Source organism: Populus alba, chromosome 9 (genome assembly GCF_005239225.2).
Source record: "Populus alba chromosome 9, ASM523922v2, whole genome shotgun sequence".
Taxonomy (NCBI): Eukaryota; Viridiplantae; Streptophyta; class Magnoliopsida; order Malpighiales; family Salicaceae; genus Populus; species Populus alba.
In genome coordinates, this window is record NC_133292.1 from 9330571 (window position 1) to 9357463 (window position 26893).

Below are 26893 nucleotides of genomic sequence, written 5' to 3' on the forward strand. Positions count from 1 at the left end.
AAGCTTTGTATATCTCGAATACGTCCATGATTAGCCATGGAATCACCTTTTGTTGATGCATCTCCACCATGGCAATAGCTTCACAGTAAAATTACCTACGTAAACAATGTGAGAAATCCAAAACGAGCTCACTTATCATCAGTGTAGGACACGAACCAGTTTGTAGGGACCTAGAAGACAGGAAATAAAAAATCATGAATCAACAATATCTCATGTACCAGTGAGCATGGCTGGTTCGAGTACTAAACTGGAAAAAGACTTGAATTAAGGTTATCCAGTCAACCTATATCAATTATTTTTATTAAAATATCATCATTTTATTTTTGTTTTTTTTTCTAGATGCAGACATGGCTACATTTTGTCAGATTACTAAAAATTCAAGTGGATTAACTTGGATTTATTGAGTTATTAAAAACTCGACTCGAGATAGAGCTTTAACTTCCTTGAATTAATTTGCTAGGTTGATGGGTTTAACAACCATGCAGTAAGAACACAAGAAGCACAAAACTAAAGAACCAAAATAAGAATAGCAAAAAACATTCGATGCATAAAGAAACAAGTTTTTTTCTCTACATCAGGCAATTAACCACATCAAATTTCAGGAAGAAGAGAAAATTGCAACAGGCAGGGATACTGAGAGCATGAAATCCTTGATAGGAAAACACTGTCGACAAAGTCAGAAAGGCAGGAAAATGAAGCAGAAAATGCAGAATACTAGACGTATCCAACTATTATCTCAGAAAGAGAAGAGCCCAGACCTCTGTGTCCGGCCCATAACTATGAGGGCCCAATTTTGGCTACTAGGCTCTAAAAAATAGCGTGGGTCAATGTTAAACCGTAGCCCAAAAATCTATCTGTTGCTTCAAGTCGCAAGAACCAACAAGAACTCGAAACGTTATTTGCAGTAAAAAGAAACCCAATTTACCTTAACTTGGAAGCTTCAACTGTAATTCTTATATTTTAAAGATTCAGACTTTCTCATAAAGTTTAAATCTTTAGAGGGGTTTTTTGTTAATGTTATGATTACATGCTTAATTTTGTGTTATGTCTTGGTATTTTTTTGCGGGTTCTTAGCCTGCATTATCAATATGGAATGTTGGGCAATTAGCAGTTGATTTGTTAGTATCATTAACAAGAGCGGGAAGAATTGGGTATTTGGATGATCCTTATATTTTGCCTTGTGCTGGTAATGATGCTGATGGCCCCACTCCTTGCGGCGAGCTTGCTTTTCCTCTTGAAGGTTGTTAATTTAATTGCTTTTGGGAGTTTTCTTTTTATGGTTGGTTTGATGTTTGTTTTTGTGTGAGTTGATGTTGTTGGAAGCATTGAGGGAGTGCTTTTTTTTTTTTTTTTTGCCTTATTGTTTATGCAGCTTATGATTCGAGGAATAATGGGGTGGCGCTTGTGCAACAACGATCTCCTGTTGTTAAGGTAGTGGAATTGTTGTTTTTTCTTTCTTTTTATTATTTATGTATGCGAATGAGTTTGGAAGTGGGATTATATGTTTTCTGGTTGAGTGGAAGTATGTCAATTCATATGCCAACTTGATTCCCATATTTAATTTAATGTTATCCATTTTCTTTTCGGAAAGCATTGACGGGGTCAGATTTCTATAAACAGGGGGATGATGGTTGAATTTGCTAAGAAGTAAGAACCTGGGTGATTTTGCTGTTGCTACTGGAATGAAGCATGTAGAGGTGCTTTCTAGCTTAGAGTTTATGAGATTGCAAAAGATTGATGTATCAAGGTATTCATATCACTAATCATGTTTTCTTGTCCTGGTGCTTAGCTGATATTATAAGCTTTGAAGCTCTGTATTTGGTCTGCATTGTTAACATTAACCCTGTGCTCAAATAACCGTTAAATCTCTTTTTTCCTTGATTAGAGACCCTTAAGTCTTGTTATTTTCAAGTTTTCCCTGTTACCGAAAACTTCTCAAACTTGCCATTTTTAAAAACCGATAAAAACTGTTTTAGGATGAAAACATTAATGGGAACTTACTGATGTAATTTTTAGCGGAGAAAATATTCAAAATTGCTTACACTTAAGCTGTAAGCTGGATAGCCTGTCTGCCATTGCCTAACCATTCAGCTACCTTCAGTGGCTTGCAGATATATGACGTATCTTGCACCAATACTGATGGAACAGATGATTCTTGGGAATGGCTTGGGCGGAAAAAATGGCTGGAATTAATCCTGCTCAGAGGACTAGGATTAGCACTTTAGCTGAAGGAAATTCCATGTAGGAAGATAACCTACCATTTGAAGATGAAGCAGAAGACGAGGATTACTACCCAAGTTTGCCTTTTGCTGCCCTTTTTTCTTGTTTCAAGGTAATAATAATTTTCAAGAAGCAATATGAACATGTCTCTATGTGCCAACACCCTTCCCACACACTCCGTGGCATGCTCTAACTACAAATTTTTTATAGTACTTTCTGCTTTGAGTAATATTCAAGTTCTTAACTACAATGTTCAATATACAGGGTCAAAAAATAAATTTGACTTGTCAAAGCTTTTGGGTTCTTGAACCAGGCATAAGGCATAAAAGATAAATGCTTACTGTGTCACTGCTCTGAAGGGGACAACACACCTGAAGCTTTTAGTTTGGCCAAGGCGACAAGCTAACTTTTGGGGCTAAGTCTGAAAATCCCCATGGTGAATTCTTACTATTCACACCTATCTATTAGTAACATTTTAAAATAGTTTGCTTCAGATGGCTGATGTATTTTATAGTTTCATCCAGGAAAAACATGTTGAAATGCTTTGAATTTTCACGATTGAACATTATTTTATCTTGACATTTTTTCCGGTAATCGATCATATCAATTCTCACTGCTATATTAGGCTATGCATCATCATTCTTCAACATGTCATAATTCCCATTACATTTCTTTCTGTCTTGAAACAAAATTATCATTTAGGCCATATTTTATCACAGCCCTGATTGGTTAAGGCGGCAAATTGTTTAGGAGGTCAAGCATTCATACTGATTGGTGTAATGTTTTCTTTCAGGGGAAGTTGGTAAATGGCCCAGGAGGACTGTTTGTGGACCACCCCCAGATATGTCAGTGTTTCAGGCTTGAGATTAACAATACAACATGAAGTGATATCTTCGATGATCCAGCTCTGGGTTTTAGGAAATCTTAGTTTGTTTTAGTTCTGTTGTGTAAAGTCCGTGATGGAATGTTCAAGCCCCACTGGCCCTCGTGAATTGCAGCAGAGTGGAATGCTTGTTAATGTACAGGTGTTTAACTGGGAACTACAAGAAGTAGAAAGTGAATTTCCTGGTAGCTGGTACCACCAGTTCTTTCCTAGTTTAACAGCAAGGCCAACGGTGTTGCAGCTTTTACACAATGAAGACAGCCTTCTCTTCTTGTCTTTTTTAGGGTTTGAGTCTGATATCTCTATGGTAAAAGCTGGTTAGTGAAGCGCGTTGTACCTCTAATGTACATTATTTGAACAGAAAACGAGTGGATTATCATCTTATTTTGATAAAAGAATCCTGATGAAGATGTATGTGAAATGGTTTGATCGAGTATAATCTACCTCCTCCATTTTATACATGCTTGCTAGCGGCCATGCATTTGGTTTAAATACTGAGGGCAACGATGATTTTATTTTATTTGAATATCCTTTATTGCAACATGTATATAATTGGCTGTTTGAAAAGTGTGATTCTCGAGTTTTGAGTTTGGATTCAAACGTCCTTTCGCTTCGGTGGCTTATTTGACTGGAACTTCTGCAATATCAAGTCGAATGTATGAAGTAATTGCCATTGAGAAACTGAGGAGAAAACCGACATCTCATTTCTCCCGTGATCAATTTGCACGATTCGCATGTTTTTTTTTTTTCTTTGTTGCAAAACTTGACACGTCAGATTTGAATCCTCCATATCCCAAGGGGAACAAAGGTAGGTGTCGGGGGAAAGACCGAACAAAGTCTGGGTAGGTTAATGAAATCTCAAGATGCTATCTATGTATCAGCTTAGGCAACAAGTGGGTTTGTTTCTCATTATTTTCTTGGTTTCTAATCTTATTAATTAAAGGCTGTGAAAGAAAGATCTTTCTTTTTTTAATCCTCAAGTTGGATGGATGCATGTGAATGGTCTAGAACTTGAGAAGATCTAGTCAGATATAAAACTTGATTCAAGATCCTCTAACAGTTAAAATAAAATAAAAATACTCATTGCTCAGATTGGCAAATAGAAAATATGTTCTGAAAGGGGAAAAAAGATACGTTAGCCTGCAGATTATCCAATATATATATATATAACCCCTTAATTATTTATTTTTAAATCAATGAAGAGAGGAATAGCAGACGGGGTGTTTCCAGAGATTGTTCCCTCTCTTAAAAGCAACAGATAATTATTTGTTCAAGATTGATATCTACTGTATAACCTTGCTTTCCATCCAAATATAATATATAATCTCCTCCTTTCCGGGAGGTCCGAAGTTGAAGCCTACTTTTTATATATAAAAAATATTATTGCATCTGAAATGCAAGCTATTTGTTGTTGATGTTGTGTCGAGATGAATTTATTTATTAAAAGATAAATTTATTTATTAAAAGTGCAAAATCTCCCCGTTACAAAGTTTAAAAAAAATAGTAGCATATTAGAAAATAATATAAATTTTATTTTAAAATTTTATTTAATAATTTAAATTATTGAATTGAATTATTTTTTGATATGATATCAAAATCTCAATAACCAAACGGTCACGAGTTTGAATTTTATCATTTTTATTTATAAAAACCAATCACAAGATAGTATGGATGTACAAGTTTCAAACTCAAAGAGCTTTTACTTGAAGGAATATGTTAAAAAATAATATAAATTATATCTTAAAACCTCATATAACAACTTAAATTAATTAATTGAGATAATTATTTAACACAGTGAGTGCGTGACCATTAATCAAGCTATTTTTTTTTTCTAATATGTAGATCCTGACTTATATGATATTTTTTTCATTCAACAAAAAGTACCTAATTAAAAATATGCCCCCATCTTTTCTCTCTACTTTATTGATTTTTGAAATTAAAACATGATTGACATAAAAGACATGTGAATTTAAATCCAAATAAGATACAAATTAGTAATGTCAAATAATTGAATTATTTTGACAAAAAACATGCACTTCAGGAGAGCTAAACAGTCATTTTTTATTTTTACATTTCAAAAATATTTTTTTAAAAGTTAATTCTTAATTTTTTTCATTTTAAATTATTATTTTTAAAATTTTCATATCATTTTGATATTTTAATTTTAAAAATAAATTTTAAAAAATAAAAAAAATTATTATTTCAAAATCAATTGTAACCATCATTGAGCATGAACATTTGACATTACGTGACATTTTGTAATTTGTAGCCAGCTTATCAATCTTAAAGCATCTCCAATGGAGTTGCTAAATGGATAGCCAAAAATAAAAAAGTAATATTTTAGCTTTTCTTTATTTGTTTTTCTTACTCCAAAGGAAGAGCCAAATGAAATGCTAAAATGCCTTTTCTTTCCCACAAATGATATTCCTAAATATCTTTCAAAATAGCTAAAACTAACAAAGTGGGACCAACAAAAGAATAAACCAATTAAATCTAGCCATGTGGAAAAAAATAACATCAAAATCATAAAAAGAAGAAGAATAAAACACTTATTTATTCCATTTTAATAGAATTGGCTTTTCAAATGGTTTTTTTCCATTGGAATACACATGGTAAAAAAAGTTATATTTATACTATTCAAAATGCTATTTTATCAATTTATCTCTTCGAAATAACATCTTCCATTGGAGATGCTCTTACAGTTTACCTAACTTGGATGCATCAACTTGTTATTCTAGAAAGAAGGCATTATGTTTCCTAGCCTAGATGAATTGACATTTGATTGATTACAAGTAATTTTGGACTAGAATTGATATATTTTTTTTATGTTTTTTTTTAAATTAAAAATTAATTTTTTTTTATTTTTTTCCATCAAATTATTATCATCATCATCATCATCATCATCATCATCATTATCATCATCATAGGCATTGAAATCTACTGTATAACCTTGCATTTAAATGAAAAGAAAAATAATGTTATCCTTCCTTATATATCATCAATTGATATGATTTTTATTTACACATGAGTGGTACATTTTTATTTACACTAATGAATTTAAACTTGTATTTCTCCAGAAAAAAAAAGGTGAATAATGCTCTAATTGGAATGTTATTGAATTATTGGGAGCTTGATTTATCTGATGAACAATACAAAATTAAATATTATATTCTCAATTAGCAAACTAAATTGAATTATTAAATATATATATATTTAGCAATTAACATAATAATAAAAAATAAGGATGGCAAGATTTGTTATTGCAAATTGCTTTCCATCCAAATACAAGATATAATCTCCTCCTCCTTTCCGGGAGGTCCGAAGCTCAAGCCTACTTTTTATATATATATAAAATACTATTGCGTATGAAATGCAAGCTATATTTATTGTTGTTGTTATTGATATTATCTCAATATAAATTTATTTATTAAAAGTGTAAAATCTATCATTACAAAGTTAAAAAAAATAGCAGCATATTAGAAAATAATATAAATTATATCTTAAAATTTTATTTAACAGTTTAAGTTACTGAATTGAATTATTTTTTTGATATGATATTAAAGTTTTAATGATTAAACGGTCACGAGTTTAAATCTTACAATCTCTATTTATTTGATAAAAATTAACCACAAGGTAATGTGAACGTGCAAGTTTTAAATTTAAAGGGCTTTTACTTGATGGAATTTGTTATAGAATAATATAAATTATATCTTAAAACCTCATACAACAATTTAAATTATTGAATTGAAATAGTTCTTTAACATAATATATAGAAGTGTGAATGCATGACCATTAATTGAGCTATTTTTTTTCTAACGCGTAAATCCAGACTTGCACGAATACTTCTTTCATTCAACAAAAAATAACTATGCATTTCTCTCAACTCTATTGATTATCCAAATTAAAGCAGGATTGAATGGAAAACATGCGAATTTACATCTAAATGAGATACAAATTAGTAATGTCAAATAATTGAATTATTTTGACTAAGAACACGGACTTTAGGACAGCTAAACAACTATTTTTATATCTATGCATTTTAAAAAATGTTTTTTTTAAATTAATTCTTTATTATTTTTCATTCTTATTTTTTTTTCATATTGATTTTTTAATTTTAAAAAATAAAAAAAGATTATTTCAAAATTGATTGTAACCATCAATGAGCATGAACATTTTACATCATGTTACATTTTGAAATTGCTTTCTTTGGCTGTAATCAGTTGTAGCCGGCTTATCAATCTTACAGTTTACCTCACTTGTAGGCATCAACTTTTTATTCTAGAAAAAAGGCGTTCTGTTTTACTACCCTAGATGAATTGACGTGTGATTGACTAATATAAGAAAAATTATCTTATTATATTTTCAGCTAAAAAATCCTTTCATAAAAGCAATTATTAGAGGTTGAAGATTTTGTTTTGATTGGAGATTTGTTGTGCTCAATGTAGGAGTAGATTGGCACCTGCTAATTAACAAATCCTGACCATTGATCAATATATTAAGTGGAAATTAATGGTTTGATGGCACAAGGTTGATTGCTTTGACTTGGCAGATGCATGTTTATCATGATTCATTTAGATTGAATATTAAGCATTAATTACATATATGATGATGATTTTGTTTTCACATGTTTTGCTCGAGGGAAAGTGTAAAATCTGTTCGTTCGTTTTTAACAGTGGCATATTCAGAAATCTTCTAAATAGTTGGTAGAATATACAATAATGTAAATTATGAGGGTTTTAAATGCAATTTCATGAAAGGTAGAATATATATAACGATGCGCGTGAAGCACGGAGAATAGTTTCTCTGTCAGTCCATCAACGTCGTATCTGTCTATCAGAAGTTCAGAACCTGTCCCCAGGCCAGGCTGGATGGACCCACATGTCTGTTCTCTTGCTGTAATCTTTAGAGATGGTCATTTACGGTTTAGCAGTTGGAAAGTAATTTTTTTAAAAAATTAAAAATTAAAATTTTAAATTAATATATTTTTAATATTTTCAAATAATTTTGATATACTACTATTAAAAATAATTTTAAAAAATTAAAATAATATTATATTAATATATTTTAAAATAAAAAAACCTTTAAAACACATAAATCGTTCCAATTCCTGTGAAAAAATTCCAAAACTGAAGTCAATTAGGAACGGCTACCTCTTCCTCTGTAAGCAAATGCTTGCGGGTAGGATTTCTCTCCAGAACCATCTTTCTTATGCAATTGGAGGAGAAGCGAGTAAACTTGCCTGCACCGGTAGAGTTATCAAAGAACTCCCTCGCTTGGCACAGCAGCAAAGAGAGCTACAATTCCAACTGTATCCAATGAGAAGAGAATTCGAACACCAACCCTTAAGACTGTAACTGGCTTGCTAGTCTTCTCCCCTGCGCTTGATAACTCTTCTGACAAGGAGTCCGCAATTGGAGGAGGGGCGCATGGAAGCACCTCACGCTGAACATTATTTACGAAATGGAACAGAACTCTCAGGCTTAGAGGTCTTATAAAGCGCTTTTCTTATCACGCCAACTGGCACTGGTCCTTTAGAGAGAGAGAGAGAGAGAGATTCCTGGACCCGGCAGAGACACCAAGAAATTCACCCCGTTTTTTGGGTGACACCTGGCCAGAAAATCTCTTAAAATTTAAAGATAAAATTTAAAAATAAAATTGATGGGATCCAAAGCACGAGTGGAAGCTACAGTAATTAATCAACTTATCTTTTCATGTATATCCATCCAGTTTTGATGAAACCCGAACTTTTACACGCACAGATATATGTGTAAGAATGCCATAATCTCCCGATCATGCCAAGAAGAAATGAGATGAAGTAGATTTTGATGCATTCCATCTCTTTTAACTGTGAGAATTCCTCGGCCGTTTGGCACTGCGGTCCAACCAGTTTTTTGTAAAATTTCAAATTTTTTGTTTTTGCTAAAATTGAGCGCGTTTTGTACTTTCTGGATCATTTTGATGTGCTGATATCAAAAATAATTTTTAAAAAATAAAAAAATATTATTAACATGCTTTTCGACATGAAAAATTATTTAAAAAATAACCGCTACCACACTCCCAAATACCCAAAGTTGTTTGTGTGACTTCATTTCTTTTTATTTGTTTTTCCTGTAATAAACTCGATCAGCGTGGGAAACGAGGACTGGAATTTTAAACTCCATCCACTTGAAGCAGGTGGTAGATAGGGTTGATCATATCTGAACTGAAAAGGTACAGTTAACTTAACACAGATTGGATTCCTGTCTACAATAAAGAAATTGCAAGATACAGTTCAGTAATTCACAACCTTATGGCTCATGCTGTCTCCGATATGAAACACAGATTAGAAAAATAAAATAATAAAAATTGTATTTGAAGATTTCATTTAATATATTAAATTTCTAGATTGAATTGATATTTTTTTATGATTTTAAAGCTTTAATGACTGCTTCAAATCTCACTATCTATGCAAATTTTAAAACTGTAGACAATAATATAGTACTAATTAATTACCAGTCAATGAACTGTGAAGATTTGTGAGCGTGAAAAAAGTAAAACCGAGAGAGCAGTAAATTTACAGATATAAATAGACATGGAGTGATGCCATTCTTCACAACTCCAAGAGCTGAAAATGAAAATGTCTCCTCCTTCTGAAGAAACATCAGAATTCTCATTAAAATCAATCCCTGGTGACTATGGTCTCCCTTTCTTTGGTGCAATCAGAGATCGTCTAGACTATTTCTATAACCAAGGCAGAGATGAGTTCTTTAGTACGCGTGTCCAGAAATACGAATCCACAATCTTCAAAACAAACATGCCTCCTGGCCCTTTCATTGCCAAAAATCCCAAAGTCATTGCTGTTCTTGATGCTGTCTCGTTTCCAGTCCTCTTTGACACTTCTAAGGTCGAAAAATATAACGTTCTTGATGGTACTTTCTTTCCCTCGGTATCCTTCACCGGGGGGTACCGTGCTTGCGCCTATCTTGACCCTTCTGAGCCTAAACACACCTCTCTCAAATGCTTTTTTATGTCAACCCTAGCATCCAAGCACAGTGACTTTATACCTCTCTTTAGAGCTAGCTTGTCGAAGCTTTTCATTAACATTGAGGATGAAATAGTTTCTCAAAAGAAAGCAAATTTCAACAAGCCTAGCGAGGCAATGTCTTTCGACTTTGTGTTTCGTCTATTTGGAGATAAAGATTCGTCCGATACAAAGCTTGGATCGGAAGGACCTGCCATCGTAAATAAATGGTTGGCTTTACAACTTGCACCGCTTGCGACCCTGGGATTACCAAAGTGTTTTAACTATCTTGAAGATATTTTCTTGCGTACATTTCCGTTGCCATTTATCTTTGTAAAGTCTGATTATAACAAGCTTTACGATGCGTTTTATGCGTCTTCGAGTTCGGTCTTAGACAAAGCTGAGAGTCTTGGGATCAAAAGAGATGAAGCTTGCCATAACCTAGTGTTTCTTGCTGGTTTCAATGCTTTTGGGGGCATGAAAGTTTGGTTTCCTACACTGATCAAGTGGGTCGGCAAAGCAGGAGAGAAGTTACACGGCCAACTTGCCCATGAAATCAGGACTGTTGTTAAGGAGGAAGGCGGGGTAACTTTCCAAGCATTGGATAAGATGATTTTGACCAAGTCAGTTGTTTTTGAAGCTTTGAGGATTGAGCCTCCGGTTCCCTTCCAATACGGCAAGGCCAGGGATAACATCGTGGTGCATAGTCATGATGCAGCCTTTGAGATCAAGAAAGGTGAAATGATCTTTGGATACCAACCGTTTGCAACAAAGGATCCTAGGATTTTTGATGATCCTGAGGAATTTGTAGGGCATAGGTTTGTCGGGGATGGAGAGAAGCTATTGAGGTATGTTTATTGGTCAAATGGACGTGAGACTGAGGATCCAACAGCAGAGAATAAGCAGTGTCCAGGGAAAGATCTGGTGTTACTCCTGTCCAGGGTTTTGCTGGTGGAGTTTTTCCTGCGTTATGACACATTTACTGTTGAAACTTCTAGTGCATTGGGTTTGGGGTCAACAGTGACTTTCACTTCTCTAATCAAGGCAAAGAGCACTTGAACAAGACCATACCAAAATCATCTCCTTCGTAGTTTCATGCTGTGTTTGTATCATAATTTCAATAAATTTTATTTTAAATCATTTTTTTTTATGTTTTTGTATTGGTAAGATGTGTAGATTTTTTTAAAAAATATTTAAAATAAAAAAAATATTATTTTAATACATATTCAAATAAAAAAACATGAAAAAAAAAACATTTTTATTTACATTACCGATAATAATGTTTATCTATGCTTGCTTTTCAAGTCAATTGTCACGAGAATAAAGGTTTTTTATTATTTTTTCTATTTAAAAGTGTGGTTGTAGTTGCTTTGTAAAGTATTTTTTAATTTAAAAATATATTAATATAATATTAATTTTTTAAAAAATTATTTTTGATATCAGTATATCAAAATGATTTAAAAATATTTAAAAAATATATTAATTTTAAATAAAAAAAATTAATTTTTTTTAAAATACAAAAATAAATAAAATCTTTGATTGCTTGAATATTATTGATAGTTACAGTATATATATATGTGTACAGAATATGTATTTCGTGAGCAATTGGAGATCAAGTAATTTGATAAGATTGTTGAGCTTGCATGATTGCTACCTCCTCCCTTTTTTTTTCAATGTTATTTGCCAAAATTATTAAACAGACACTTAACTCAACTGTAATTTTACAAAACACACATGTATCATATTAAACACAAATCACAAACCCGTCGCTGGCTAAAACTTCCATTTCCATTTCCGGTCTTGATATATCAGGGAAAATATTCGATCTCTTGCAGGGTTTTTTTTCCTCTGATATGATATTTATTTTATGAAATCTGTTAAGGTAGTACTTGGTATTGCGGTAATAATTATTTTTTGATGTTTTTTTATTTAAAAATATATTAAAATTTATTTTAAAAAATTTATCTATTATATTAATATATCAAAATAATTCAAAAACATTAAAAAAAAATTATTTTTTTTAAACCACGAAAACAAAAACTATCTAAACCTACTTACTAGTAATAAAGATAATTCTCGCTGCATAGGCAGCAACAAAACGTTGTCATTTTAAAAGAGATAAATACAAGTATGTCCTGGACTATTGGCAGGGTTAATTATTAAAACTCTTGATTTATTAGTCCATAACTAGGAATTCTTGAGCAATTTAGAGCAACTAGACTCTTAACAGGAACAGAAGTATAAGGAAAAACACAGTTAACCTAAACAGGCAACAGTCGGCAAACAAGACTGGGCACTTATTGGCTGAGTATCCTTTGATTCCCGCCTAACAAGGTTCGCATCTTTTCAGTTTATATAATTTATTGAGCAACAGTGGTGGGGGCCCATTACGGTTGATTAAGAAAAACGTTTTGGGATAAGTGGCCCAGAGTTGATTCAAGGTCCAAAGAAGATAAAAGATGGAAACTTTTGAGTACGGTTTTGGTCCCAATTTCAGAGGACAGGCCCAGCATCGTCTTTTAAAACGGCCGTTACTAAAAGTGGAGGTAACGGCATTTCACACGGATAACGGCCATGACGCAGTTATATGGCGTTAACGACCGTTACACCAGTTATGTGTGGAAAAAACGCCGTTATGAAGGTTGAAATCTTGACATGTTGTCTCCTTGATTATGGCATTAATCTTGTTAAAATAATTACAAGAAACTTGACATGTTGGCTCCTTGATCTGAACAAAGATTATCTTTGAGATTTGTTAGGGAGATGAATAAACTCACGAGACAAACAAAATCTTCCAATCATTTGGTTCTGGCGGCCACAACTACACATTATTGAATTTATTTTATTATTGTTCCTCGGTGTCAATTCGTTACTATCTTCTGAAATAAGTTTAGTGATCCACCATTGTATATCATCACCTTGACGTGTTTGAAGCTTTAATCTTTCAAGTATTTAATAAGAACATGAACCAAATCGGGAAAAAACGCTCGAAAATTATATCAGGTAACTCTTTCCAACATAACAGAGAAACAATATTTTATTTTACAAGACAATCAGGCTAGTCTTTTCATGTCATTGAGCATGATGAGTAATTGAGTACTTCGTAATATATTTTCTAAATGTCCATCAAGATAGTAATGCAATACCAGGACAATAATTTAATTGCTCTTCAACCTAACAATATAATTAATTTCGTGTTAGAACAACTTCAATATCGCAACATGCCAGTTTCTTTTCGTATTTTATGAAAACTTCAGGACCATCCATGGAAGAAGCATTCTGACGAGGACTGCAGCGATAAGTTCTGCCCAGCCATTTTTGGTGTCAACATTTAACTACGTAGATGGCAAGCATTTACTCCATTGCTGTTTTCTACTATTGTTCAGTACTGTTTCATTCTTGGGGCTCGGTTTCTGCTTTTCCCATTTGATCCGGAAACACAAGTTGGCTTGGCCTAGGTTGTGTACCAGATAGCTTTCGAGTCCTGGGGTAAAAAAATAGTAGTAAAAATAATAATAAATAAATAAACTCTGGTCATAAAGTTTCGATTGCTATAGGCAATGGGTTAGATAGTTTTCGATTGTAACGCCAAGACAGCGGCCGCAAGATTTGATTTGATTTGATTTGAATGTGGGGAACAGTAGTGGACGTGGCAAAACCTAATTTGAACAATATCTTCGGTGATTCAATGATTCATTTCTGTTCAGATCCTAATATTAATAATCCACTGTTGTCATGATCAAGATATCATTCCTCTCTCTCCTGAGGTGACAAAAGCAATAGTCAAAGTAAAGACTCGTACTTTTTACTATCTTCTGCGTATATATTAATGCATATTCATAGGAATGTTAAAGCCAAAACAAAAAACAAAACCTTTGGACTAAATCATATTTTATAGTTCTGAAATGTCTCGGTGTTCTAAATTATACACCTCTTGTGATAAATAACAAAGTGTGTTTCCTCTAAAATAATTAGAGATGAGAGAGGACACGTAATGTAAGAAGGGCAATCGGCAACAATTAAGTAGTTCAACAACCAAAACATTATTGGATATCCACTTGGCACGGAAGCATGCAAGAACAGACAGCTGTCTCTATCTATCTAAACTGGCAGTACTGATGTGCCAGTTATCACTTGGTACACGTCGCTTGTCTGTCTAGTCTCCAAAAGAGCTGTTCTGATTCTTGAATTATAACGGTGTTGGTGTGGGTTATATAGTCAACAGAGTGAGAAAGGCTAGAGAGCAAGAGATGGGAAAGAAAAGTTACTTGGCGATGAGGAGGGATCAGGGAATGGAGAGTAGTTTGCTTGCTTCTGATTTTCAAGACTTGACCAATGCTGCTAAGAAGCTAGCTAATCATGCTGTCAAGCTTGGTGGGTTAGGGTTTGGTACCACTTTTCTTGAATGGATCGCTGCTTTTGCTGCTATGTAAGCATACTTTGAAGTTTGATCTCTTTTGTTTTTAAATATACTCACCACATATAGGGACTATTATTTTATTATGATGATGTTAATTTAATAGATGTCTGCTTGTCAGTGTAGCAGCATTAATCTACCGAATCAGTGGCAAATTAAGAATTTGGTTGTTTGAAAAGTGAACGTGTTAGCCTTTAATTTGTTTGCTTATGCTGATGAATTATTGTTGATATTTTTGAATAACTGTGTGAAACCATTATCTTAAGCTTTAGCATGTAGCGATTGCATAATTGAGTTATGCTTCTTAATTCAGTATATGTGGTATAATTGTGCTTGTGTCTAAAGGATTTCTTGAGAATTGGGACTTGCAAAGATTAACTTGTTGATCTCCCACCCTTACAAATATGTATATCACAAATAAAATGGCTGATATATGGATAACTTAAAGTTATTGTGCAGTAGATACATGAGATTTCTTGTAAATTGCAATTGCTCTACCAAATTTTTTGAAGAACACGATTAATTCAGCAATTACTGCTATGCACATGATTAGTTTTTTTTCTTTTCCTTGCTGCAAATTAACCATCTTATATTCTGTTTCTCCAGTCCACTTCTTTTCTGTTGCTTTGGTGCTGGATTGATATAACTTGGATCACTTCGATGTCTTCTACTATATGTTTTCGCCTGATATGCCATCCTTATTGTGCTCCTTGCAGTTATCTACTGATCTTGGATCGAACGAACTGGAAAACCAACATTCTTACTGGACTATTAATCCCTTACATCTTCTTCACTCTTCCATCAATATTGTTCAGCCTGCTCAGGTTAGTTTACGTTCTTCGAGCAGCTTTCTATGGATTCCCCACCACATTTTTTTCATTATTCTTTGTGCAGAGGAGATGTTGGAAAGTGGATCGCTTTCGTTGCTGTTATATTGCGTCTTTTCTTCCCAAAACGTTTCCCAGGTAAGGAGCTGCTTACTTCATTGTGACTCGAGATTTTCCGTATGAAACATTGATTTTCCTAGCCATTACCATTACCATTTTATATATTCTCAGACAAAAAGCTGCTCTCATGTCCATTGAGTAAATGTATATCAATTTTCTTGGCAATCTATGCATGATAATTTACCATATCTGTTATTGCAGATTGGCTTGAAATGCCTGGTGCTTTGATTCTTCTAATAGTGGTGGCTCCTAGTTTGTTTGCAAGCACGATAAGGAATAACTGGATTGGTGTGGTCATATGTCTAGCCATCGCATGTTATTTGCTGCAAGAACACATCCGGGCATCGGGTGGGTTCAGAAACTCCTTCACCAAAGCACATGGCATATCCAACACTGTTGGCATAATACTTCTGTTTGTTTATCCTGTCTGGGCATTGCTGATTGGTTTGCTTTAAGCACACCTCAGCAGATGTGCACTGTAGCCTTATTAGCAGGCTTTTTAAGTGTTTTTTAGTTGTTTCATCAATTTGTTGTGACATTCAAATTCGTTGTGATTGATGTGTTATCGAGACTATCATTCAGTTATCTATTGGCATTGCTGTACAAAATCAAACTGTTTGCTGAACAAACCTTGAAGGATTCTTGTATTGCTCTCACCTGTAATAAAAACAAGTTACATGTCGTGTTCCCAATAATTGGAGCTGTTGTTAACGCACCATGGATCCATAGTAGGACCATGGTATTGATAATCGTCAACCATCAATTTGTTTTCTTTTAAATAGCCTCTGGAAATGGTTTAATGAGAAAGCAGCCACATTCACCTACAGCTTGCCTATCCTTCATCACAGAACTGGGGCAGCAAGACCTTTCCTATGAATGGAAAGCATTGATGCTTGGCAACAAAATTTAATGTTACTGATGCTGTGAGGCTTTCATTTTCATAGGAGCTCAGGCTGCTAAATGAACATTTTCTTTTAGTTAAAATCTGCAATCTTCTAAGTTCAAGCACATGCATGATGAGCTGAGTTGATTTTTTTTTTTTCCTGGTGTTTTCTAATTGGTATTTTCCCTTGGAAAACTTAATGACCCCAAGAGAATGAAAATGAGAAAAAAAAAATATTAATCTCCAATCACATGATTGAAATTTGGAATAACCTAATAAATTTTCTACTTGGAAATCTTCAATCAGTCTTTTTTATATACGAACATTGACAATAAATTATCATAAACGTACAGGTACTGAAAATCTTGCATAAATTTTTCCTCTTCTTAAGGTTTTCAAGCAAAAGATTAACAAGGGAAATGAAGGAATCTATATATTGAAATTCCAGAGACAGCTCTGCATAGCTGACTCTGCCTTCTAACTTTCTGAACTGCTCTCATGCCTTCAAGCCCTTTGCGTCACTGTACAGTTGATCAATGCAGTCCTACACACAATGATATTGGAACATCAAATCACAGATGATGTTAGAATACCTGAATGTTTGATAAGTAAAATCTGTTTAATAATTCAATTAGCAGGCTAATTTTGTACTAATTTGGCAAAAGACAGAACAAGGCAAACCTTGTAACATTTGAGTAATTGTGGCCTCTTGAGCTTGAATGTAGGAGTTACCAGGTCCCTCTCCATATCAAATGGATGTGGTTCCAAATGAACAGCTTTTAACATTTCAAACCCTCTAAGCTGTGCCAATATCCTTTGTGTCAGTTGAGGAAACATAATTAAATGCAATTAGAAAGACGTGATAGAGCCAGGTATGAACATACGTTGTTTGTTTTACCAATGCTATTGAGCTCATCGAGTATATATTTCCTTGCCTTCAGATTTTTGCATAACGATTTAAAATCATCAGTCTCGTTATGGTTTGCAGCCCAATCCTCAAGTGCCTGTCTGTCAGGGACAACTACAGCAACAAGAAAGGATTCGAAACTGTTTCCATAGACCCAAATCTGTGCACCAGAAAAAGTGACCAACTGATAGATCAGAAGAATGCAGAAACTTGTGGTATCTGTAGTGCTCGTATATAGATCATTAGCAGCCTGATTACTTGTAATATTCTATGAATATGGTTTCCATCCTTTTGGTTCTACATACCGATGTTATAAGAGGGCATCGCAGGTAGACATTTTCAAGGTTCTCTACAGCAACGTATTCACCTTGAGATAGCTTAAATATGTTCTTTTTCCTGTCAATAATCTTCATTGCTCCATTGGGTTGCCACTCTCCAATGTCACCTGCAATAGTTTGAAGATCATGCCTATTCACGGTAAAGAAAAAAAATGGTCCCAGGTAGTTGAGTATGATTCCAAGATAAGCCACACATGTCCATTGAAAGCAGCTTTCTTATCATCTTCAAATTAAAGATCAAGGGAAAAAAAGGCATCACTTATTTTTACCTGTATGAAACCATCCATCAACGACGACTTCATTAGTTAGATCTTCTCGCTTGTGGTAACCAGAGAACAATGTACTTCCCCTCAGGCAAATCTCTCCCCTTGGAACACTGGATAATGCATCATATCCCATCTCTGGCACAGACTCGAGTCTTGATTCAATGGTTGTCATGGGCACTCCAACAGTTCCCACCATGGGATACACATTGCCTATGGATGTGAAACAGCCCCCACAACTTTCAGTGAGACCTATCACCCAGAACCATTCAAAAGTAAGTAGACGGAGAGTAGTCCAGAGAAAAATGTAAATTACTTCAATGCATTGGATGCAGCACTGCAGAACACAGGCCTTTCCTGGAGACTAGAATCAGTTTTTAAACTCATCACAAGAAATCAACGGAAGAGATATTAGATGAAGAGATTTATGTTAGCAACAATTTGATTTTCAATTTGAAACTTATGCTAAGTTTAATGGCAAAATTATTTAAGATTGCATGAATATGAATCGATGCATATCTTCCACTATCACAACAAACTTGAGCAGAAAAATTATTCTATCGTACCATATCCCTGTGATAAAGTAGAACAGGATGTGACCCTCAAAAACTCCTCTACATGCTTAGGCAAAGGAGCAGCACCAGATAACAAGATACGTACTCTCCCCCCTAGTGCTTGCTTTGTCTGCCAAAATCAACACATTTTAGATTGCAGAATCGAAGTTTAAGACAGGACTAAAGGGTACACTGGCCAACCTTATCGAAGACAAGCCTGTCCAGGAGGGGTGCTGCTTTCTCTTGTGGAAATCCCTTCTCTAGATAACCCAACTTGCTGCCAACAGCTTCTTAATTAGTCTTACACTAATTACACAGACGATAACATCCAAGTGATAAACATTACAAACTTACAAGTTATAGGCAAAATCAAATAACTTCTTCTTTAATCCGCCTCCAGCTGAAACTTTAGCAAGTGTTCCTTCAAGAAGAAGTATTAGAGTTAAAGACATGGAATAGCAAAGACCTACAATCTACATATCTAATACAATATATACGTATCCAGTTATAATTGTATACAATACCAGTATATATGCGGTCATAAACTCTAGGAACCCCACAAAATATACTTGGCTTCAGTTCTTGGACGTCCTCCATCAAGTATCTTACATCCTATAAGCAGAGTGCAAGACCAACCTCAGTACATACAATTCAAAGGTGATATGATTAAAGATAATGGGAAAACAAATAAAAACAGAAGGCATGGAATCATTGCAAGAAAAATTGATTCTTCATCTTACCCCTCGCCAAAATCCTATTGAGGCACCTTTGTAGATGCAATAGGTCTCAATTACTTGATCATATACATGGGCCAAGGGTAGGAAAGAGAAGTATGAATCTTCTTCTGCAGCCTATAACACAGAAAACTCAATATTAGATCATTGCTAAACTATCAACACGCAAAATCAAGGCATTTGGCCCGTAGAGGGCAACTACTCTGTTTCCTAAGACAAAAAATCTAAGAAATATCAACTTTGTAACTTGAGGGGGTTAATCAGAAACGATTTGAAAACATAATATGTGTTTAGTTGTTCACCACTCTGTCTGTCAGAAAAAGTAGCTGGTCCACAGACAATACTTCTGCCATGAGAGCCCCGTTGGTTAGGATGACACCTTTTGGTTCTCCTGTTGTTCCACTAGTGTACATTATTGTGCAGACATCAGTCTTATGTTTTGGAGGTAATTCACAATCCAAACTCCCCTGTCAAAAGATGGGCAGCATGGCAGAGCTCTTATAAATCCAACTTGAATGACTACTATGACATCAAGGATCAATTAAACGTAAAGAGTTAAATGATCAATTATGAAAGAGGAGAAGTCAAGGTCACCACCATACCAACTGAGGAAATTCTTCCCATGAAAAGCAAGATACCCCTAGTTCATCAGCTTCCTTCTTTTGCATGTCAGAAATTTTTCCAAAGCTGACAATAGCTGAACAAAGAGAATCACAGTCAATTGTTACTCTAGAGTATCCTCTCAGAACTTTAAAAAAAGAGGACCTTTTATTAGTCTTTGGACCTACTTTTTAAATTTGAAGAGCACTTTGGAAGGCAAGATAGAATCTGCAAAAAGAGCAGCAATTGTGTTAAACAAACAACACATTATATATCATTTATTAAAGTTCTGAAAAGATCAAGATGCCACTCTGAGATATAAGAACATCAGCTCCCGATTTAGATAGAATGATAACGTACAGAAGAGAGCTTGTTCTCTTGGACAAAGGCTATTGAAACTTCAGCATGATTGATGATGAACTCCACAGCATCAGGCCCTGTGATTGTTAAGCCAAGTTACGCAGTGAGAATTCAACAGGTCATTCCAGAAGTGAACTGAGACTGATTGAAGAATAAAAGGAAGCAATACCAAGAGTGTCATAGAGTGGTACATATGTTATGGCCTGGCTGTTGCAAGCCTGAGAAAGAACAAACACAAATATATCAAATTTAACAAGTTATGATCCAGTTTCCTTGAGAAAAACTTCAAAAATGACCAGTACTGTTAAATGTCCGCTGAGCTCAAAGAAAAAGGTGAACTGTGTCTGGTATGACACGTAGAATTTACCTCCATAGCAGTGATCCATTCTGGGCAGTTGGAACCATATATACCGCAACGGTCTCCCTAGTAATGAAAATCCAACGTTTCCAAGTTGATTACTTACATTAATCATTAGGGGAAAAAGACAGTTATCATCACCAAATTATGAAGCGAATAGTCTAAGTTTAAAACTTACAGGATTGACACCGCGTCTCCTCATTGCGGAACCCATCCTCATGGCAGAATCATAAACCTCTTTGTATGTCAGCCACACATAAGGACCCGCCTGCTAGTTTGTGTCAAGGACTTTTCAGTTTCTTCTATGGGAAATTCATTTATGTCTATATGATATCTTCTAGTGATCGAATTACATGTGATCAATGAAATAGTACCTTGGAATCAATGACTTGCCGCCTACCTAGCATTTTGTTTTCAGGGTTCTTGAGAGCAGAATCACTTTACACCATCAATAGGAAAATTCATCAAAAATTCAAAATGATTGAATATGTTCTTCACAGGACAGAGTTATTATTAGTCCAATTTTATAAGAAGTAAACACGATAACAAATGGCCTATTAGCTCAGTTGGTTAGAGCGTCGTGCTAATAACGCGAAGGTCGCAGGTTCGAAACCTGCATGGGCCAATCATTTTTATTACTTTATAATTGATCAAATGGCCCCTCTACTTTTCAAAGTTAGATCTATCAAACCCTCTATTTATTTAGGTCCAAAAAAATTGACCCTTTTTCTTGCAATTAAAGGCGATTTGATATCCTCCACTCAATTTCGTCACCAAACAATCGCCCTTAGTTGACAATTTAAAATTACATGATTTGATATGATCAAATAGCCCTTAGTAGAGGGTTCATGCATGATTTTTAAGTTTTTTTTTTTTCCTTCAAATTTTGTCCCCCTTACCATGGACCTGGAATTATAACAGCAAAATTCCCAACAAGCAAAGGGGCAAATGTGAATAAAAAAAAAATCCAATTCGTTACATGAAAAAGCTCACTTCAAGCTATCATCGTGTGCCTAAGAGAAGTTAAAAAAAACATTCGATCTGAGTCTGGGAATGCATAACCGAAACCAAAATGCATGAAAAACGCCTCTCTCTCTTCAGTTTTCCAAAGCATATTCATTTTCAAGAACCAAAGAAGAAGAGAATCTGGCCATGTCAATCTGTATGCTTAACAGACAGCAGTACCATAATCGAACATCTCTTTAACATAAATGAGAAACAAAAGGGTGATGATTTATACCTAAAGAACTGCCAAGGAGACTCTAGTCCTGCAGGCAAATCCATGAGGCCGTCTTTGGCATAAATGGACCTGTAAACAGGCCCTGCTGATGGTTTTCCATCACTTGCAGGTCTTGATTCTTCAACTTTTACGATGAATTCCATTGACATTGTGCGACTGAAACGAAAGAACGGCAAGGGTTTCAAGAACTAATCAAGCCAGCTAGTTATGACAGAAGAAAAAAGAGGGGGGCAGCAGGAGATGGGAGTTATGGTGATGCTTGTGATAAGATTTCTTGTTGAATTTAAGAAACGTGTGAGATAGAGAGAAAGAGAAAAGGAGAGAGGGGTGAGAAGAGGTGGTGGGTTTGTTGAGCTGCTGCAATAAATTCTTGCATTACTAGCAGGGGCAAAGATCTGACCAAATTTTATTGCTGTTTTTATTATGATTTCTCTTTGAACTGTTCTATGTAAGTTACTTGCAACCATGTTGTTTATTATGGTAGTGATGGGCTGGCCCCCTCCCTCCAACCCCATGAAATTAACCTGATTTCCCATTCTGATTAAAACTCTTGTGATCTTGATGGCCTCCTTGACTCCTGGAAGGCTAAGTTCAGGGCTGCTAAGAGCTTGATCAAAAGGATAATAAGCTAACAAGAGGTTGTTGGCTCAGTGGTTATTGGGGCAGCTCTTCTTCCTTTAAATTTTGGTTTGAATTTTAGTGGGAGTGGGGCTGAAGAGTTTGTTCCTTTCCTATTTCTATTGGGTCTTTTCTGTGTGGTATGTCTGTCATCCTCACGGTGCCTTACTTGCTCACTGAGCTTGTAGGATGTTTAGTGGGCCGTGAGATTAGTCGTGGTGCGTGCAAGCTGACCTGAACATCCACGTTAATTAAAAAAAAAAGAAAAAAAAGAAGAAGGATAATAAGCTAATCGCTGCTGTAATTGTTAGTCTACATGTAGCATGCTTGACGGTCTAATCACGCCTTTCAATTCTTGGCAAAAAGGACTGCTTTAAATTGAATTATATTCCATCAATCATCTCGGCCAGGTCAAGCCTTCTTTATTTATTTTAGTCATGAATGTCGAAATACATGTTAAAAACACAATGATAATCCTCGACTAGTCCTCCTGATCTTTCAGAGTTACGTGATTTTTTTTTTTTTTGGGAGGGGAGCTGGAGATTATATAGAGTGATAGTGTTTATTTTTTAATATAATTTTTATTTAAAAATATATTAAAATAATATATTTTTTATTTTTTTAAAATTTATTTTAATATTAACATATCAATATAATTATAAAATATTTAAATAAAAAAATAAATATTTTTAAATATATCTTTTGATAGTAAAAACAAACTTATCTTTACTTCATGTGGATGGACCATTTTTAGTGAGGTGTAATTTTTGTTTGTTTCGGAGTATTGTTGCAACTATTTTTTAAAGTGTTTTTTATTAAAATGTATTAAAATAATATATTTTTTATTTTTTTAAAAATTATATTTAAAATTAGCACGTTAGAACAATTTAAATTATATTTTAAAAATTAATTTTTTAAAAAAACATGATTTACATTACTTTTCAAAAAAACTACCAATTTTTTTTTCTTTTAGATATTAGCCATATTTTCAATTTCACTTTGATGGTAGCCCTCAAAAGTCAAAACTACGCCTGCAAACTTAGCTAAAACCGATTGAAAAGAAAAAAAAAAAAAAGTGAGGAAAAACTGCCACGTTGACAATTAAAATTATCTAACTACCTTTTCGGCTACCCTTTACTCCCTGCTCCGGTTATATAATGAGCCGAACAACACCACTGGATTGTTGTCAAATCCGAGAGATTTGTTTTTAGATTGCAATTAAACCCGAAGAGATTTTATAAGGCTAAGTCTAGCATCCTGGGTATTTAACACCGATAAATGATCAAAGTTTCTCAAATTTAGTTTATAAAACTAAACTACATAGAAAATCTTTTCATAAATTTTGAACAATATAAAATCTATTATAAAATAACTTGTAAAGTTGTTTAAATGGTAGTTAAATTGACCTGGGCTAAAAAGAAAAATGAATCCCAAAACACCTAAAAATCAGAAAATAACTAGGAAAAAAATTATAAAATAGCATGTTCTAGGCTGAATTTGAGCGTATTCCGACTTCAATTGGTGCATAAAGAACATGGTTTGTACAATGTCCTGGTAAGATTTTAACATAATTCAATTCAATAATTAATTAAAAAATTATAATTATTCTTGTCAAAGAAATTATTCCGCATGTTCAAAATTTTTCTTGGATTTCATATTTTCTATCTAGTTTTTAAATGTATCCATCAGACATCCCGTGAAAAGTTATCTTCATCTATACAGATATATCTGTAAAAAAAATTAACTTATTTTGGATTAAAATTGCGAGAGGTAAAATCACATATCATTGAAATTAAGTTCAAGGAAGTGTCTAAATTGTTATTTAAAAATATATTAAAATAATATATTTTTTTAATTTTTAAATTTATTTTTAATAACAACATATCAAAATAATTTTAAAACATATAAAAAAATTAATTTAATAAAAAAATTTATTAAAAAAATAAAATAAAACAAGTATAATATAAAAAAGACTTCAGAGCTTAAAAGGCACGAAGTGAGATGAAAGAGAAAGAGATGGTTGCAATTAGATAGGAAAAAGGAGGGTGATGGTTGGATTTGACAAGAGTGAGAGAGGTAGGTGTTGATCACTTCATCCACTCAGGATAACTGGTGGCTTCCTTTGAAGAAAACACAGACAATAAGCACCTTCCTAGTTTGGTAGGTTGCATGCAGACAATCCTGTTTAATGCAATTTAACGAAACAAGAGGCCATTCAATTCCCTTGGACTTTTATATCTTCCTCACTCTCTCATCTCTTCTCTTTTACCTTTTTTTTTTTATATATATATCTAAATATCCTTGTATTTTTTTAAAAAATAAAACTAATTTTATTTGAAGTTTGTGGCTGTTTTTTTTTAATAAATATATTTTTTGAAATATAATAGTATCTCAATCGCTAGACTAGTATTTTAATGGTCTCTTCTTTTACTATTTAATAATTTATTTATTATTTTAAATTTTAAATAATAAAATATCATTTTAAAATTAAAAATAACCACCACAATTATCCCATGAATTAACTCTGTCTGGTTTAAATTCGAAGCATGTGGGTGGGGTCTTTTATTTGAAGACTTTTTCTTTCAATTGTTTTTTTCTTGAATTAAAAGTGATTGAAAATGGTGGCGATACAAGCAAATTCATCTGTATAATAGCATCTCCACCGACGCCTCAGAATAGCTGAGCAGCTCAGATGATGATCAATTACATCATATATATCATTTATGACATAAAATCTATCCTCTCGATCTTTACTATTTTGGAGTCATATCGTGTAGTATTCCTCACCTAGTTTGCCTGAGCATGGAAAATCGAGACCCGTTCACTCCTGCCTTTTTCTTCTAAATCTCTGATGACATGCCAGTGTCTCATGAAAAGGAAAGGTAAAGAATTTATGATACATTTAAGGGTGTTTTGTAACGGGGAATGGTTGATTTTTAAAGTAATTTTTATTTTAAAAATATATTAAAATAATATTTTTTAACATTAATGTAATTTAAAAACATGAAAAAATAATTCTAAATAAAAAATTAATGAAGCACGGGTTCTACGGCATCACCGAACAGCCCTTTGGGGCGGCATCAGAAAGTTAACAAGGGGATAAGTAGAGTCACGAATTTCTTGCTGGTGGATCGTTCGATTGTGTCGGAGCTTGAAAGGGCCCAGAACGAGCCTTTCCTGGGCCTAGAAACATCTGATCTGAGCTCAAATAGGGTCATTTTGGAGATGGGTATAAAATGTAAATTCCTTGTTTTGAGTTTACTCAAAAACTAATCTGGGGTTTCTATAAAATGATCTGTCACCAATGGGTTCTTCTTTTTTTCTGCTTTTTTTGCCTTTTTTTTTTAAAAAAAAACAAGAAGATAGGTTCTCCTTTCTTTATCTGAACGACGTAGAAAGCATCATGCAAGAGTTCACCTTTTCGCTGCATCCTCATTGGAGCTTGGAAGTCTGGGCTTCTGTTCAAGCTCGCGCTGAGAAGTGGGAAAAGCATAATTTTGGACCCTCTTTTTACGGGGCTTGAGGGTTTATGTTTCTATCGTGGGCCTGTTCGCAGTGTATGAAAATGAGGGGTAACACCTGGCCCTCCCAAAACAAATTGCTTCCCCTATTTTTGTTCTCTCCTCTCTGATTTCTTTTTGGGTAGAAAGGATGAACACACAAGCAAGCTAGCTTCTCAAGAAATTAACACCAGCAGCGTAGCCATACCCAGATTAAGAGTCCATGATCATCAAAACCTTGACAAGATCTCAGTTGATTTCTAACAAGACCACACTCGATCTCTTTCGAAGCTTGATATGATGCATCATAGGCAAATTAACACAGCCCTCGAATCATCTTGAAAGAAGGACTAATCGAGAGAGAGAAAGAACATGGAAGTTTTAGATTCAAGAAAAAAAAACCAGGGGGGGGAGGGGGTAGGAAGGTTTAGAAACAAGATAGATATAAACTAACAAATCAATACTGTATTCAATGGAAAAAAATAATAATTAAATCACTTTTAAAATAAAATAAAAAACCCATAGCTCTCTCTTACTTACCCCACGCTAAACAATACTATCCACCATCTATACTGTTTGCCCTTTTAATTTCTACGGCAGTGTGGAAATTTTTTTTGTTTTTTTTTTATATATATATATATAAAAACATATTTAATGGTATAGCAACCGGGCCGGTCCATTGGACAGGAAATCGATGCTGAGACCTAACCAAAAGTCGCCGGACCGAGCTGCCCGACATGACACATAATAAATAACATACGTTTTCAAATAGCCAACCTTGTAAGATGTCAGAAAAAACAGAAAGAAAGGAATCTAGTAGTAGATCTTGATCAGTCGTCGTATACATCCAACATCTTATTATTATCAAGATTGTGATACAGAGCGTCCTGGGTTGCGTCGAACCGTTTTATTATTTTTTAAATATTTTAAAATCGTTTTAATGAGTTAATATTAAAAATAAAAATATTATTTTAATATATTTTTAAATAAAACAACGAAACACATCATTACGCACTCCCAAACCAGTCAAATGCAGCAAGTGCTCAAAAGTCAGGATTATCCAACACCTTA

The 26893-nt window shown here is 34.0% G+C and overlaps 3 protein-coding genes, 1 long non-coding RNA gene and 1 other non-coding gene across 8 annotated transcripts; 4 read left to right on the forward strand and 1 right to left on the reverse strand.

Annotated features, from left to right (window-relative positions):
- The first annotated feature begins 875 nt into the window (after positions 1-875).
- On the forward strand, positions 876-3542 carry LOC118058710 (uncharacterized). Of its 3 annotated transcripts, XR_004689219.2 has the most exons (6): positions 877-1240; positions 1373-1431; positions 1621-1747; positions 2102-2332; positions 2485-2656; positions 3014-3542. It is a non-coding gene; the product is annotated as an uncharacterized lncRNA (long non-coding RNA). The 3 variants fall into 3 exon arrangements; XR_004689220.2 differs by having other exon boundaries at positions 876-1240; positions 2112-2332; positions 2485-3542; XR_004689218.2 differs by having other exon boundaries at positions 2485-3542.
- A 6171-nt stretch (positions 3543-9713) lies between these two features.
- Positions 9714-11270, forward strand: LOC118058711 (allene oxide synthase 3). Its single transcript, XM_035071446.2, has one exon. It carries the CDS (start codon positions 9714-9716, stop codon positions 11160-11162), a length of 1449 nt encoding a protein of 482 aa, XP_034927337.1. The 3' UTR covers positions 11163-11270.
- A 2973-nt stretch (positions 11271-14243) lies between these two features.
- On the forward strand, positions 14244-16162 carry LOC118058712 (cold-regulated 413 plasma membrane protein 1). Its single transcript, XM_035071447.2, has 4 exons — positions 14244-14532; positions 15237-15344; positions 15415-15485; positions 15669-16162. The coding sequence occupies exons 1-4, from the start codon at positions 14354-14356 to the stop codon at positions 15920-15922; spliced, it is 612 nt and encodes a 203-aa protein (XP_034927338.1). The 5' UTR covers positions 14244-14353; the 3' UTR covers positions 15923-16162.
- Positions 16163-16618: 456 nt separating this feature from the next.
- On the reverse strand, positions 16619-22112 carry LOC118058713 (probable CoA ligase CCL6). Of its 2 annotated transcripts, none has more exons than XM_035071450.2 (19): positions 21705-22112; positions 20839-20902; positions 20643-20732; positions 20474-20530; positions 20276-20324; positions 20107-20183; positions 19935-19974; positions 19749-19843; positions 19449-19613; positions 19153-19263; positions 18937-19024; positions 18767-18833; positions 18614-18689; positions 18425-18542; positions 17865-18110; positions 17563-17702; positions 17235-17417; positions 17032-17151; positions 16619-16894 (listed from the first exon to the last, which is right to left on the reverse strand). In XM_035071450.2, the coding sequence occupies exons 1-19, from the start codon at positions 21851-21853 to the stop codon at positions 16847-16849; spliced, it is 1983 nt and encodes a 660-aa protein (XP_034927341.1). In that variant the 5' UTR covers positions 21854-22112; the 3' UTR covers positions 16619-16846. The 2 variants fall into 2 exon arrangements, with proteins under 2 accessions (XP_034927341.1, XP_034927339.1); XM_035071448.2 differs by having other exon boundaries at positions 20643-20735.
- TRNAI-AAU (transfer RNA isoleucine (anticodon AAU)) lies at positions 21016-21089 on the forward strand. The gene has a single exon. It is a non-coding gene; the product is annotated as a tRNA-Ile (tRNA).
- Positions 22113-26893: the final 4781 nt, after the last annotated feature.